The sequence below is a fragment of the Paralichthys olivaceus genome, chromosome 4 (genome assembly GCF_024713975.1).
Source record: "Paralichthys olivaceus isolate ysfri-2021 chromosome 4, ASM2471397v2, whole genome shotgun sequence".
In the NCBI taxonomy this organism is placed as follows: Eukaryota; Metazoa; Chordata; class Actinopteri; order Pleuronectiformes; family Paralichthyidae; genus Paralichthys; species Paralichthys olivaceus.
Window position 1 is genome coordinate 25,950,958 of NC_091096.1, and position 16,583 is coordinate 25,967,540.

Sequence of the window (16,583 nt, forward strand, 5' to 3'; positions counted from 1 at the left end):
TGGCAGGTAATGTCTCAAGAATTGCATTGATTGATCGCAGCTGGCATGCCCAGCGAGTGTTTGAAAGTTGTACAAGCTCAACCGCTGTCAAGCCAAGCTTGGACTGAGCCTCTTGGAACTTGTGATGATTGACTAGGGAGGTGCTGAAAAAAGAATACACACACTCCAACAAGTTGAAAAGTTCCACAGCCTCTGAAACAGCCCTGCAAGTATGGCACAACACTAGGTTTAGCTCATGAGCATAACAATGCACATATATAGCCTCAGGATGGAGCCTTCTAAAATGAACTTGCACACCTCCAGTGGACCCACTCATAATAGCTGCACCATCATATGTCTGTGCTACACACTTAAGCTCTGCAAGACCATTGTTCTGGATCTGCTGCTGCAGCTCGTTTGCAATGGACTGGGCATCGAATGACATTATCTCTGTAAGTGCTAGAAAACGTTCCTTCACTGCCCCCTCTGACACGTACCTAACACAAACAGCCAGCTGCTCTGACAGTGCATCCCTTGCCTCATCTGCCATAATGGCATACATTTTGGACTTTGTCATCTCAGATACAATGACACTGGTAACTTCTTGAGCACAACACTCAATCATCTCATTCTGAGATGTTGGCGAGCTATAGGTAGCATTTGAGAGAGGGTTATATTTTTGAAGGAAAGGATCAAACTCCTTCAAAAGTTCCATGCAAGCAAGAAAGTTGCCTCTGTTTGTGCTGTCTTGGCCTTCATCACTGCCACGAAAAGAGAGTCCCTGTCGCCCTAACATGGAGGTGACTGCAACAATTCGCCTGAGATACTCCCTTCTCTCTAGTATCTCACTTGCATGTGCAGATGCTATCATCTGTTCAACGTTTCCCTGTCGTCTAGTTGCCTGGTAGCTTTGCCATGCAACAACACTGTCCCTATGTGTTTGTGCCATCTCGTGCTTGCCAAAGATAAACAATGCTTTCTTCCAGTTCTTGCAACCACTACTGACCAAAGCATCATGTTTGATGTTTTTGCCAAACAATCTACATGCAAAGCAGAAAGCTGCATTATGGTTGACTGAATATTTCAACCAACTGTACTTCTCAAACCAGCTGTGGTGAAATGACCTGTTCTGAGCACCAAAGCTGTCCTGTGGGTAGCTCTTCAGCTTAACCTGTCTGGGCCCTGTGTCTTTTTCACCGAAATCACAAGTTGTTGATGTTGTCTCTTCCTGTCTCTGACTTGAACAGCTTCCCTTTTCTGCCTCAGCCTCTCCTTCTGCATGAACCTTTAAGAAAAGTTCAAACATTGAAACATTAATTGATCGAAATCCTGAAGTCAATTGTATGACATGAACATTTCATGAAATAATCTAGTTTAGGCTATCCCTTGGAGTAGCCTGGGCCTGACAACAAATGCCTATACATTTTTTATACATTTCACAGTAGAAGAAAATAAAAAAACTCCACTCGTTTCCTTCTAGACCTGTAGACCACTAACCTCCATCACACCAGCTCCTTCAGCCCTGTCAGTTTCCTGCTTCTCTCTCTCATCTGACTGGGCGGAGCTGTCACCTCTGCATATACCGGTACAATGGCGTTATGAGGGACACTATGACATTTAGTTTTCACTAGCATTACCTGATTATAAACAACAACATTCTATAGGCACTGATATTATTGTTTTAAAATACTAGAGATAGATATTAATGCAAAGAATAGAGAGCTGTCGATAGTTATTTCTTACATTTCAAATTTGCTCGTTCACACTCTTGCTCACTGGAGACATTTTCTAACAAAATAGCTAGCTAGCAAGCTTAGTGTTAACATAGCTCATTACAATATTCCCTTTCATTTGCCTCAAGTAAACCTAAATTTAAGCAGGAAACAATCGTTAACAACTACAGATAGCCAAATTCTGTAACTACCTGTACTTACAATCTCACTCCGTGCATCACTTCCTATGAGCTAAACTCCTTGGCTGTAATCCTGCTGTCTTGATGAGAGACACCTGGCAGAGTGAGAAAGCCAGAGCAGCAGCAATGAAGACTCCCCAAGGTGCTAGTGCCCTGTCTTTTATTGTTAAGTATGATGAGAGGCTATTGTATTGTAATTTGAAGGGGGAGAAAACATACAAACCAGAAACACACTCACATATGTAGCATGTTAGAAATAACTTGTCCATATGTAAAACAATAGTTTAATTAAAAAAAAAAAAAATAATAAAAAAAAAATCCCAATAATTATTTGGGGGGGCTGAAGAACAACGACGCCCCTGCCCAACTCCATGCACATCAATCGCACCCTGCATGTAACCCAGGTGAAAGCTGTCTCCACAAGCACTCAGGTCACATAATTGTAGTCAACTGTTGTAATTAACGTAGACTTCACACTGACTCAATAGTAAAAAGCCTTTTCAGAGTTAAATCTGTTTATCTTTCATAAAGTTGACAACACAGAACAAACTTCGAAACTAATGTTTGAAGGGGGATTTTTAGGCCACACTCCCATTGCTCACCTTTAAAAAAAAACAGCACAACCTGTGATGGACAACCTTGGAGGCTAACGTATTCCAGTGAAAAATGCAGCTGGTAGCAGCGATGAGGCTACATGAGGGATGCGGCAGTGGCCGAAAAGGTATGTAGTTGTACAAGGGGTCGTACACTGTCTCCTCCAGTCTGAATTCCAAAGTGTCATTGGGCAAGATGTTGAAGACAAAAGTGTGGGTTCTTATTCTGCCTTAATCAAACAATCAGGAACAATGCAGCTGAATGACCTTGAAACGGATGGTTATTTCTGCAGTTTCATTGTCAAACAATCCACAAACATTTATTTTTCATGAATCATGTAGTTTGAGGCACAAAAAACCCTTTTCATATTGATCCGCTCATTGGCTCTCATTCCATTTGTGACACTACCCCCTGTCTGTGTGTGCACATCTCTGATGACATTGCACAGACACCAATCTACTTGCACACGAAATGTGTTGAATATAGTTGAATGTGAACACATTCGAAAAATCACATTGAAATATTCATTTTGAAAGATTTGTTTTAAAATATATAAATTAAAGTAAAATTAATCCATTGTGTGCATGTGACATGAAGCTCAGTTCAGGTGGGCGACCTCTGTCCATTTTCTCTTAGTCAGCTAACAATCATCCGACACTGGGACTTAAAAATCAATATGTGCCCATTAGATTAAGCTTGTCTGCTAACAACAAAGCTGATCCAAGACCAGCAGAGACAAATTCATGATGTATTATGAGGTAGGAACTTTAATTCATTGAAAACAATGTCATCTCATCAGTCATTTTGAATGAAAATCAGACTTAAATTTGGAGTATTCATTTGTTAAAATGAATGTTTCGACAGTGATGGCCACCTGTCTCTATATGTCCTTCCTCTGGCAGCATGCTTTTATGAGTCCATTAACTGGGAGAAACTGTTGCAAACCTTGTGCAAACAGTGGCCTCGTGCTGAAAAAACTAAAAAAAACAGCAGGAACATGATCACACCACTTTGATTTTTCCCATGCTCAGTCCAAGAGAGTTTTTAACCGGCTGTGTTCTACATATATGCTGATTATATCGCCTTTGTACCGACTTAGTGATAGACTGTTTATATACTGATAAGGCTTTACTACCATGGTGAGTCAGACTGCTGTCGTGAACAAGACCAAAGCTTTTCAAGTGAGTATCATTAAACATGAATATTTTCATTTATCTTCAAGCTTCCTTCATATAAAAAGGTAAAGTGATTTTTTGTTTAACATGGTTTAATATTAGCTGGATTGTTGTTCCTATAAGTGTCACTATGTGTGTGTGTGTGTGTGTGTGTGTGTCCTCAGAGAGCTGTGTGTGTCCTGAACAGCCTGCAGAATAATGGACGTCAGAAGAATCCAGGCTTGCAGCTCCAGGCCATGCAGGGATTCCTCCATCGCACTGGCATCGCTGTACGTACAGACATTACACCAGCAACTATTCCATCATCATCCAAGTGTCTCTGGATTGTTTTAATTCTATCTAATTTGTGTAAGAAGAGCGCTCAGAAACTAACCTGGACACATCCAGTCTGATTTATCATCATTAGTTTATAAAGTGGGAATCTTACCTATTTGATAAACTTGAAGGTGCCCTATAGTTTGTATCATCAAGGGGCTCTGTTAGAAGATTAGAAGTCTCTTTATGCTACTTTCACTACTTTACTATACTCCATAATGTGGTGGAAGCAGTTTGGAGTATTGAAGTATTGAAATGTAAAGTAAAGTCTAAGTAGCAACACAGTACAACAGAGTAAAGAATAAGAACCACTCAGTTGATGCATTCCAACACATGTAAATAACAGAAGTCACATAGTCAGAATAGTCAGGATCTGTGTTCATCACTATGTCTGCACCTGTAAATTCTTCAGGTGGGTGAACTGGACAAACTCAACATCATCCATGTCACTGGGACTAAAGGAAAGGTATCAGACAGCAGAACTATCTTCTAATTTAACAGTGAAACAACAATATCCACAATAAAAATGTCTTTTTTCCAGGGATCAACGTGTGCTTTCACTGAAAGAATAATCAGGAATTATGGCTTTCGCACAGGATTTTACAGGTATTAATTATTAATTAATTATATTATATTATTATAATTTCAGAATGAAATATTTTAGAAAATAATTAAGCAGAAATGCCAACAATGATAATGGTGATGCTCACAAAAATAAATGTGTTAATACCAGTGCTCAATTATAACAAAACCATATTAAATATGAAAAAGTATTACAATATTATATTATCATGGTGTTGTATAGATTGGAGTCTGGACTTTGGCTGGTTTTCTCTTCAACTAATTAATGGTTAACAGTTGCTGTTTCAAGTCTGCCTGTCTGGGAGATAACATGAGTTTATCTGTAGTTTGTTTTGGGTAGAGTGAAGGGTAGGGTGAATCTTTTTACTGTTGGTTCATACATTTACATATTAGTTCACAACAACATTTTTACATTTTATGTTAACATACAGTATAACTTTAATTTTTTTCCTTTTGGTGTGTAACACCCCTCACTAAGTTTCTGTGGAATTCATTATTTGATCGGTGAAAATGACCACAGTATTTCTGCCTTTAGCTCTCCACACTTGGTTCATGTCAGAGAGAGAATACGCATCAATGGATGGCCAATCAGCAAGCAGCTTTTTACCAAGTACTTTTGGGAGGCGTATGAGCGACTAGAGGAAACAAAGGTAGGACCCTTTCATGATTTCAGTCCATATGACTTTCATGAAAGTGGATACATGGATTTGTTTATGGTGTTCTCTTGTTTTATTAAGAGATACATTCATATGAGCATCAGCCCACACTTTTTACAACAACCACCATCACTGCACTGAGCTTTAACATTAGTAAACTTGTTCAGTATCCAAGTACACACACTCTGATACCATCAGACATACTTCAACTTTCAAATAACAGTTACACCTCCATGAATCCACAGGATGCCCATGGAGGCACCATGCCCTTCTATTTCCAGTTCCTGACTCTTCTTGCGTTTCATGTCTTCCTGCAGGAGAGGGTAAAGCTGCACATGCACACACACACACACACACACACACACACACACACACACACACACACACACACACACACACACACACACACACACACACACACACACACACACACACACACACACACACACAAAGCCTGATACTTTGTTCTCTGTGGCTTTTCTCTGAGCACAGGTGGATTTAGCAGTGATTGAAGTGGGGATTGGAGGGCAGTATGACTGCACAAATATAATTAGGTAATGTTTTGGGTAATGAAATGGTTTTATATATATATTATCTGTCTTGCTTAATAATAGAAAACTAAATATGTTGAGTTCATCATTATGTTTGGTCCATAGGAAGCCATGGGTGTGTGGGATCACATCTCTTGGTTTTGATCACTGTAGTCTGCTTGGAGACACAATGGAGAAGATTGCTTGGCAGAAGGCTGGGATATTTAAGGTAAAACAACATTCCTTCACTTAGTGTAACAAACAGATCCAATGGTTATTAGACGAATGTTAGCAATTTTATATAATATGTATTCAGTTTGGTGATCTAATGGAGTCCAGGATCTTTTTTACAAGTGTACACCACAGAGAAAGAAAAACGGTCCGGAAAAACACCCTATACACATTTACAAACTCCACATGATAGATAAATAATTAATACATTCAAATGTATAAATCAGCTGGTAATATTAAACGTTTAAGATCTGTGAATTTGATCAACAAGATGAGGGGGTAAAAGAAACATGGCACAAACTATATTTTCATTAAGTCCACAGTGATGATTATCTTGTATTGAGTTGCAAAGCACGTTGTTTTCAGCTGGAGTGATATCAGGTATGATGGTTGTCAGTACAGATCTCCTGTGTTGAGTTTCATATTAAAGCAATCAGAAAGAATTTCAACTTACAGCATTAACAATGTGGAAAGACTGATGTGGTTTGTGTTGTGATGGCTGCCTCTGTCCTCAGCCAGGTGTACCAGCTTTCACCGTCAGACAACAGCCCAGTACCATGACAATCCTGCAGCGCAGAGCTGAAGACATCGGGGTGAGAATAAAGACACTGTCTCTAGCCCTCACTTATATGGGACTGAGGCTGCGTCCAAACAAATATGGTATAGGAATATAGGATCTCTGGAAACACTACTGTCCCAGTTTGAAAACTTCAGGGAAGCATTTTGGTCTAAATCGACAGAATCTGAGACTTTTGGAAACAATGGCACAGACACCCACATTCCTTTTTGTGTCAAACAAGTTACATAGTGAATACAAAGCATTGCCAGCACTGTAGTAAAAATTCCACCTCATCATTGATCCTCAAAAAACAAATCCCTTTTCTTAATCTTCACCATGCTTCTCATTCCTAGTAACTTCTGCAACCAACTGCAAATGGTCAAACTGCTTCATTACATTGGCACATGCGTGATCAGAGGACATAAATGGACATGTGATATATTCTTTCAGGTGTGTTAATATGGACAGAGACTCAGCGCTCATCTTGACGTTAAAATGAAAATGTGTTTGTGTGGACATATACATTTACATATAGCCTTAAACAATACAATAATGGATAGACACAGATGGGACCCACATGTAAAAGAAATAATATTTAATAATAATTCTATAAAACCCCTCATCCTGGCTTGATAACTTCAAATCAGTTTCCTTTGAATTGTTATGAAGTGTATTTGTGAGTCTCTGTGTGATTTAGTTCTTTAAAGAACTTAAATTCTAGCCTTCACAGCACACATCTATGTGATAAAGGCGTCTGAACTTGTTTGTGACCCTCTACAGTGTCCTCTGTACGTGTCCCCTGAGCTGGATCAGTATGAAGCTGTGGGTGGGCCCATGAGCCTTGGACTGGCTGGGACACACCAGCGCTCAAATGCATCACTTGCTTTGCAGCTCAGTTACAGTTGGCTGCAACGCCACAAAGCCGAGGAGACAGGAGGTGGGCCCTTTTCCTTCTAAAAGTCAATGACATCAAACTGTACTGCAGAAGACTTTAAATATGCTAATGAGACCATGAACTTTTAGGAAAATATTTACTGATATTATGAGTCAAGTGAGAAGGCTTCTCATGAACTTAACTACACACTGACTTATTTTAGCAGTGCAGTTACTCTGCTCACTATAAACGTTTTCAATCATCACCTCAGGAGGAAGGCTGGGGGGCTTTCTCCAGCTTTTTCTCCTTTCACATATGAACAACACAGCAGGAGATTCTCTGCTTAGACACATTCACAATAGCATCGAAATCTCTGGAGCTTTCAGGTGAGAGGTGGCACCGCAGGCAGAGGCAGAATTGTATTGTATTCATTCTGCTGTGGATAATACGTTTTTGTTGAAAGCACATCGATACCGCCGTCGGCCCTTATCAACAAAACCTCTCTTGCCATCTTTGTCTGTGTTCTCTACGTGTGTGGCACCAAGTTTTTTTTTCATCCCGAGATATTTGTTCTGTTTTTTTTTCACTTCTGTGTCTGTCATGTGTTAGAAATGTCATCAGCATTTGCTCATTTGCAGTGAATCCTGCATATACAGGATGTGCCGCTGTTTTCTCACATAAGCTCCTCTGACTTTCTGCAGACTTTGTACTGGGGGCAAAGTCCGCAGAAAGTCTAGATGCTCTCACTTGAACATTTACTTTCACACATACACTCTTAGTCTGGGGGATCTCCAGAGTTCAGTGAGTGTAAAGCAACTTATTAGAAAGAATGATAAAAACAGCAATTTGCAATGGATTCACTTTTTAGATCTGGACTGTACATGGCGTTTTGTATTCATACTACAAAGGTAGTACAGGTTACCCAGCTGTGTTATTGGACCAATGTAAAGCCTGACAAAAAAGCACAGAGACTCTGGACACCAGTTTTATTTCTTTCTCTTGAAAATTCTAAGCACAACAAGGACACCAGTGTGCTCTTCTATCAGCTGTCACAGATTCCCAATGTGCTCTGCCTTTTCTTCTCCAGGCAGCATCTAGAAAAGCAATGTTTAAGCTTCCTGGAGATTCAACAAACAAAAACCTCCCAGTTAAAGGTTCAGTGTGTAGAATTTAGTGACATCTAGTGGTGAAGTTGCATGTTGCAGCTGAACACCCCTCACCTCACCCTCTCCTTCCAAACATGAAAAAGAACCTGTGGTAGCTTCAGTTGTCATAAAAACTCAAAAGGTGTTTAGTTTGTCCAGTCTGGACTAATGTAAAAAACATGGCGGCCTCCGTAAAGAGCACCTGCTCCCTGTGTAACTATTAAGTATTTAAATATATAATCATCAGGATTATTTTATATTATATTCTGCCAATAGGTCCCTTTCACCTAAATCTTACACACTGAACCTTTAACATTACATTTCCTCAAGTCCTCTTCTCCAAGTTTGGAGAAGATCAGATGAGCAGGACAGACAAGCAGAGATTCCTCCTAGTTACTGTACATGAGCTAACAAGCAGGTGTCTTTCTAGTGAAAATGAACTTTTTTCACACATTTCTTTACATGGGGCCACTTTTCCTGTGATCTGCATGATGTGAACCTGTGAGCCAACACCTCACTACAAAGGTTGTGGGTCTTCTTTGATTTCTTCCTTGTTTGCTGTGTTAATTGTGTGTGATAATGCTGGGACCTCACACTTGTGAATACTTGCAGGTGGTCACAGCTTAGTTCCTGCAGGCTGCAGACTGAGCTCTCAAGCTGCCCCATTCCAGCCCAGCACAGCTATGTTGAAAGGCAAGTTTCAAAAGGAAGATAGAAAAATGTATCTGCACTATCTTGCATAAACCTTTTTTTTCTTCCATTCACTTTTTCAAGAGCTCTTCCACCCCCATTAACTTAATAGTGAGTTTAAAACCTGACTCGCTCACTTAACCTGTCACATTTAATAACTAATGTTTAATTAAATATCACTAGGTCACTTTCTTTTTGCTCGGCTGTAATGCATATATAATTTGCTGCCACTAGGGATCGCCCAATCAAAACAAGTGTGTTAATGGAAGTTGTCATTGTCAGTGCAGTCAGATTTCTCCTGGTATGGACCCCTTCATGATTCTGGAGGTTTTTACAGGAGATGGTCTCCTCCTCCTACATGAACTGACCTGCTGATTAAATCCAATAAAAACACTGAGTAAGGCACCCTCATGTTCAAAATCACTGTTTGAATCAGAGGGACTGTGAGATCATTTGGTTTGTTTAGCGTATTTCTCTGACAACTTAAGATCCAGATGTCTTTGTATAATATATTTATAATATGTGCTTAACGACACCAAATACCAGCTTTTAAATCGGCCTTCCTCTATTTAAGCTTAGGTGTACATTACCTACATTTGTTTGTCTTTGTGTGTTTCTCCTGTTTATTTCCCTAACATCTTTTTGTTCTGCCTTGAAAACGTGCTAGATAAATAAACTCGCCTTACCCGCTCCCTCCCCATCCCCCTCCAGGTCTACAGGAAACTGAATGGTTGGGACGAAACCAGACGCTGAAGTGTGGCTCTGTCACATATTACCTGGATGGAGCACATACCACTGCCAGTATGCAGGCCTGTGTCTGCTGGTTCAGACAGGAGATGATGCAGAGAGATCAGACTCAGTAAGAGAAAACTAACACTGAAATGTATGTGTGGTCCTCAGATCCGCAGGTACGCTTAATTAATACCACAATTTAGAAATACTCTGTTACCAGTAACTGAAGTAATTAAAGGAAAAGTAAGGATATTCAATGTGCAAGTACTAAAAATGATATGAAGAGTCATTCTGCTCGTGATGCAGCAGTATCAGTTTTAAAGGGATATAAGCTGCAGTGGTTTATATTTTTAATAAATAAAAGGGGAATAATTTGAATGATATCAACTTTTTTATTTGCTGGATCAATTATTCTCTCAGTTTACCTTGTCTGTGTCTTGTTGCTGCTGAGCTGTCTGTCTCAAAGATGTGGTGAGGGGGTTTATAGTTTGTGCTCACAAAGCTAATGTACACACCAAGTGTTTCCACAACCACTGCCCCAATTCATGCAAACACAGACTGTCAGGAACTACTTTCCACTGAGGAAATAGTCCTGAGGAAAGCTGTTTCAAAGTGTGTGGATGGTCAGCAGGAAAGGATACACTGTTTCTGGAAAGAGACAAAAACAAGAAGGAATTCCATTTCTCAGTGGATGGATCCATTACACCAAAACTATCTGGATAACAATAGAGAGAAGAAATATGTGTTTAGTAATGTTTTTGTTGTTTTAGAGGAGTGACTTTCAGAACTAGATCTTCTTCTGGGGCTGGCCGTGGCTGAGACACACACTCTGGGTGTGTGTCCTCTAACTAGAAGCTGGTTCGATCCCAGTCTTCCCCACCTGAAGTGTCCTTGGGCAAGATACTGAATCCCAAATTGCCCCTCAGTGCTGCCCATGGATGCACTGTATGAATGTGTGTGTGAATGTCAATAAACTGTCCTGTAAAGTGCTTTGAGTGGTCCTTAAGACTAGAAAAGTGCTTTATAAATACAAACCCTGTCTGTCTTACAGGAGCCGTGCACTTAAAGTCCTGCTCTTTAACACAACGGGAGAGAGGGACCCTGCTGCGTTACTCAAAGTGCTGCTGGTGAGTCAAACACAAACTTCAGTGCATCCACAACACCCACATGACACTAATGACTGTGTGTGACTTGCAGCCCTGCCAGTTTGACTACGCTCTCTTCTGTCCCAACGTCACGGAAACACCTGCTGACAACACAGGTGAGATGAGTGATGATTTAATCACTGTCATGCATGGGATCCTGCCTGATTTCCTCCATTTTAGTGGAACTCTGGGGCTTGTTGAACAAAGTGAGCCCTGGAATACAGATTTATTTACACTGTGTGGTCTGGGAGAGAATAAGTGTTACCCAACAGATGCAAATATCTTAACTGATTCTTGAATCAGTTGAATCTTATGTGATTTTTGCATCTGTTAACATGGATTTAATGTTGTTGAGAGTTGTGTGTGATTTTCATCAATTTCTCAGGGAATAATATGGAGATCTTGATTAAGAAAAAATCTGGCACATTGTGGGGATTGATATCTATGAGTGAGTGCAAATTTGATGCTGACTGAAAAGACTGGAGGTCTACCAAAATGCCCAGCTTCTATTTTCATTTAATGGTACAAAAATCTTCTTCATTAATGGAGCACTTCAGGGTGTTGTGTTGAAACACATGGGGAGTTTTTCTCTCCACAGTCACCACAGTGCTGCTCATATTGGGAACTGTTGGGTTTCTCTATATTAATAAGGTTTTAAGGTCTTGACCTTCTATGTAAAATACCTTGAGATAATGTATATTGTGATTTGGTGCTATACAAATAAAACTGAATTGAATCTGTTTAAAGATTTTAAATACAAGCAAGGCACGTTTGTTTCTAAAGCAAGGCAATTTAAAGTGATTTTAAATGAGCAACATCTCATTTTAATTGGTGTATCTTAATAAAGAGTGTTATAAATAGTTTCTGGTTTGTCCATGTATCACCTCTTCATATTTCTCTTTTCTACAGTAAGTTGTTTTTGTCACTATATTGGGTGGGGGTGAGGGGGTTGGGTGGGGCGTTGATTTAAAAATGTGAACAGCATATTGTCACATGTCTTTGACATGTTAAAACAGGTTTTAAGCAGATCAGTAAAACATTTGACAGTGGATGGGAAATATTTGCACAGTATATAGTATTTATACAAATATATTCTTTAAACGAGTCAGCAGGGTTTATTAATATTTCTTCTTTTTGTATTCACATGCACTCCTGCTTCTCCCATGCTGCTGCCCTCTGTAGCTCATCACAGCATCAGTGTGTGTGTGCAGCGCCTACTGACTCGCTGCAGAGAAAACCAGAGCAGCTGGCAGCACCTGAACACAGCAGAAACGATCCATCCTCACCAGCGCCACCTGGTGACCAGCTCTGCGAGTCACAGCCTGGTGTTCCCCTGCATTCCAAGCGCCCTCCGATGGATAAAGCAGGGAGGACAGCCAGTGTTGAAACCCGCTGGATCAATGGGCCCCACTGAGTTCAATGACAGGCTGAGAGAGACGGGTACCATCTCTGTGCTGGTGACTGGAAGTCTGTACCTGGTGGGAGGAGTACTCAAACATCTGGAGCCTTCATTGGACTCATGACTCATCTGAGTCAACATAGTCTCTTTGATAAATGTGATGATCAACAGCAGCACTCTAAACTAATGGTTTACATTCAACAGTTACAGACACAGTTATTTATCATGGCCTGTTTGTACCCCAGTCACTCTGCAACCGTATTTCTATGATAGTCATATATGGAGACAAACTCTGTTCTACCCAACAGTTAATTGATATTCTAGGTTTACAAATAGGGTTTCAATCCCAGGACTGTTTCTAGAGATTGTAATAATACCTCCAACTTGATATTTTAGCTAGGTGTCACTATGACATCAGGTTATAAAGCCAAACGTATGTGGAGCATTTACAATATGTGGTTTGTTTCTATATCAAAAATATTGGTCACTACTTGAAAGCTTTCGTCTCTGTTTATATAGCTGGTTTAATATTTAATTTAATTGACACAAAATTATGTTACATGATCTATTTCAATTATACTACTGCTTATTTTGTATTTATTCATTTGAAATAAAACATTTTTGATGACAAAGATTTAAAATGAAATTGTTTTGAAAAGTTCATCATGGAATTAAGTCAACCTATGAGTGCATATTCAAGTCGATCTCCCTATACAAATAAACTGCGGCAGCAAATATGGTTCGGAAATGCACTGCTTTTGTTAGCAATGGATTCAGAGTGCGGTCGGCCAAAGCACATGACTGTCACAACAGTGACCAGAGCCCACATCTGGAGCCCTACCTGCAGCATGGTCCATGCAACAAAAGCCCCATGACTGGAGACAGATCATGGTTCTTTTGTGCCTGTATTTGTATACTGAAGTCACATGCTCAGACACAGTGGGTATAATTCAGATATCTGAACATTGTCTCAGACATGTATTATGTGATGTAACACATTAAAGAAACTGACGTGCGTGATTATTTTTTAATATCAAAATGCTGATGATGACCAATGCTAAGCCTGAATTACAGATCAGGCAAAGCAACAACTGCTCAGGACTTCTGAAGACTCACTCCCGCTCAACTTGTAAATATGTCGTAATTGGATTAAAGTAAAGTTATGACTTTTAAATTGTTTAAGTTCAAGTGAGGCAAAACTGATATTACTGACAATTACAGCTCCTAAAATGGGTTTATAATAATAAACACCTGAGCCTCTATTTTGAAAAACAGAGTGCACCTCACCTTACAAACTTTTCCTTTCTAAATCAATGTGATATTTCGTCAATGTTTTACATTGAAATTCAACCTTCTCTTATAAAATGACACAACATGCAGATACTAGAAATACATGTCTGTCCTGAATCCCCTGCTGTGAATTCCTGGTTGGAATGTCAGAGCTAAGCTGACAGGCAGACACAATCTTAAAAGCTCAGTGGAATTCAATGTTTTTCTATTATATTTACTTTCCAAATATTACTAGAGGAAGTTTGCTTTGATCCCTCCTAGCTTTGTTCAAATCCCTTTTCATTACTTGAGTATTTGAGCTGCCATACTTCAGACCAGGTTTGGGTGACAAAGGGTTAATGGGGGATGTTTTAGAAGGTTGAGGGGCCCACTGGGGGTGGGGTGAAGAAGGCACTACTCGGATCTGCTGTCTCTCTAGCTTATTAGCCCCTCATCAAGATTACTGCAGACATGGGGCCAGAGGACAGGACAACAGATTGAGGCCTGACAATCTGTTTTCACCATGCAGAGAAAACAGCTGTTTTCTGTACTGCAGACATTATCATGTTGAACTTGGAGGCTAAGCCACACATCCAGCTAGTTTAATGAAAATATAATATATTGTACAGTACGATTTAGACTCCAGACGAGCATTGATCACATTTTAATAAGAGCCAAAAGAGATTGACAGACCCGTGTACAGACATGTAGTAAGTACAACCCCATTTGGCCTGTAAAACACTTTATTGTGCTAATCAGGTATTAGAGACAACGGGAGCAATTAGTGAAATCACAACACAGATTTGTTTTGGCCAGTTACTGTCAGCCAACAACATTTCTCCCTCATTGAGAAACCTTAGGGATTTGGTCACGTATCTAATACTGCGGCTCTTAAAGATGCTTGAACAGGCCAGAATCCTCTTACTGGGACTCCCACCCTCTCACTAATTCTCCAGAGGAGAAGGTAAAAACAGTGTCGTGGTCATGACTTCTTCTTACAAGTGACTGCAATAAACTTTATTTTCACTTAACATGTATCTGTAACATAGATTACTATTTTTTAATTTGCAAAAACTATGAAACGTCAACAGACTGACTGAATGCTACATGTCTGAACCTGGACTAATGTTCAAATTCCATTGACTTTTCCACTTTCATATTCATGGTCCCCAGTGGAGGTTTCTTAATGATGATGGCAAACCTTTGATCTTTGCCAAAATGAACAACACTTCTTCAACTTTCACGTTCCAAAGTGGATGAATTATCAAGTTAGATATTGATGTCCACCAATGTTGTGGCAGTATTAGGTCAAAACTAAGTATAAATGGTGCTGTTTTTTTTCATGATCGTTAATCGGTCCGGGCTTGTTTTCAATACAGTTATTTATTTTGTTTCAAAACTGTTTATTGTGTTCTAAATAACAAAAATAAAGTTATTTTCTTTGTCATTTTCTTCTTTAGTTTAATAAACCACATTTCACCTTTCGAATTAAAACATAAAATAAGTACTTCCTGACTTAAAGGTTCAGTGTGTAGAATTTTGTACCCCTCACCTTTCCCTCCCCTTCCAAACATAAAAAAACCTGTGGTAGCCACATTTTTATGAAAACTCAAAAGGTGTTTAGTTTGTCCAGTCTGGATTAATGTAAAAATCATTGCGGCCTTCGTAGAGAGGACCCCCTCCCTATGTAAATATAAAGTATTTAAATATAAAGGCCCATTCTAGGGTAAATAAACAACAATTTGTACAATTTAGATGAAACACACTAGTGAGAACATTGCTAAGATTAATTTATATTCAATTTCTGCCAGTAGATTCCTTTCACCTGAATCTTACACACTGGATCTTTAATGCCTTTCTAAACTCCAAATATAGCAAGCTTATTTGGAGACCATTCCAAACCTTAGGGCAGTGGAATAATCCAACTCTTTGTAGTCCTAAAGTTTGCACGAGATGCATTTAGAAAGACCCAGATAGAGAGCATAGAAGCTGAACTCAGAGGTGCACAAGGTTTGATAAGTGAGCACCAACATTTATTCTAAAATGAACAGAAAGCCAGTGCAGAGAGGTTATAGGTAATAGGTGTATTATTTGACCATGTGTTGAATCAAAGCCCAGTAGCACAGTTTTGAATGGTTTGTAAACAGAGTAAGGATGATTACAGTTCAGTATTGATGTGATAATGGCATTTAACACATTCATTTGGCTGTTTCTGAGGTGAAAGACACACAATGGAGTCATTGTTTTTATTTTGATCCTAAAAACTCATGGATTATGTAGACTGGACCGAGAAGATGAAGAAAATGAAGAGGTTCACAGAGGTTCTGCCTGATTGTTAACTGGAGACTCCGGACCCTCTCCTGCCAGTCCCTGGTGAAAGCTCTGGATAATGTCCGTTTGATTCCAGGTGAGAACACAGCAAGAGATCCTCTGGAGGATCCACTGTGAGCAAGACTGCATGTTGATGATGATTCTAATACATGAAAAACGGAACAATGAAAAAACTAAAAGAAACAAATATCTTGTGACCAACAAAGATGTCAAGATAACTTTTGGTGATAAGGGCTGATGCCGGTATTGATGTGCTGTTCACAAAAACAAAAACTGCTCTCTGTTGTGGAATCAATATGTTACACCCTGCTTGATGTGCCAACCCTCACCTGAACGCTCCAGAGATTTGATTTCTGTTTTGTTGTGAATGCGTCTGAACGGAAAATCCCCTGCTGCGTTATTTATGTGCGAAAGGCAAACTCTTGTAAAAGACACCATTGTGAGGATATTCTCATGAGTTAATGT

General features: G+C 39.6%; 1 protein-coding gene across 1 annotated transcript; it reads left to right on the top strand.

Moving 5' to 3' along the window:
* The first annotated feature begins 1,082 nt into the window (after positions 1-1,082).
* LOC109639081 (folylpolyglutamate synthase, mitochondrial-like) lies at positions 1,083-13,687 on the top strand. The gene is made up of 15 exons (XM_020102357.2): positions 1,083-3,666; positions 3,825-3,929; positions 4,388-4,441; positions 4,517-4,581; positions 5,093-5,207; positions 5,459-5,536; positions 5,706-5,767; positions 5,870-5,972; positions 6,490-6,567; positions 7,314-7,470; positions 9,165-9,245; positions 9,954-10,101; positions 11,026-11,101; positions 11,172-11,235; positions 12,302-13,687. Exons 1-15 carry the CDS (start codon positions 3,622-3,624, stop codon positions 12,640-12,642), a joined length of 1,572 nt encoding a protein of 523 aa, XP_019957916.2. The 5' UTR covers positions 1,083-3,621; the 3' UTR covers positions 12,643-13,687.
* The last annotated feature ends 2,896 nt before the right edge of the window (positions 13,688-16,583 follow it).

What these genes read in the sequence shown, in the direction of transcription:
- LOC109639081 (XM_020102357.2), top strand. Translation starts at nt 3,622, where the DNA reads ATGGTGAGTCAGACTGCTGTCGTGAACAAGACCAAAGCTTTTCAA. An exon ending in ATGTCTTCCTGCAGGAGAGG is followed by an intron (nt 5,537 to 5,705) that starts GTAAAGCTGCAC and finishes CTCTGAGCACAG; the next exon opens with GTGGATTTAGCAGTGATTGA. An exon ending in GCAGAGCTGAAGACATCGGG is followed by an intron (nt 6,568 to 7,313) that starts GTGAGAATAAAG and finishes GACCCTCTACAG; the next exon opens with TGTCCTCTGTACGTGTCCCC.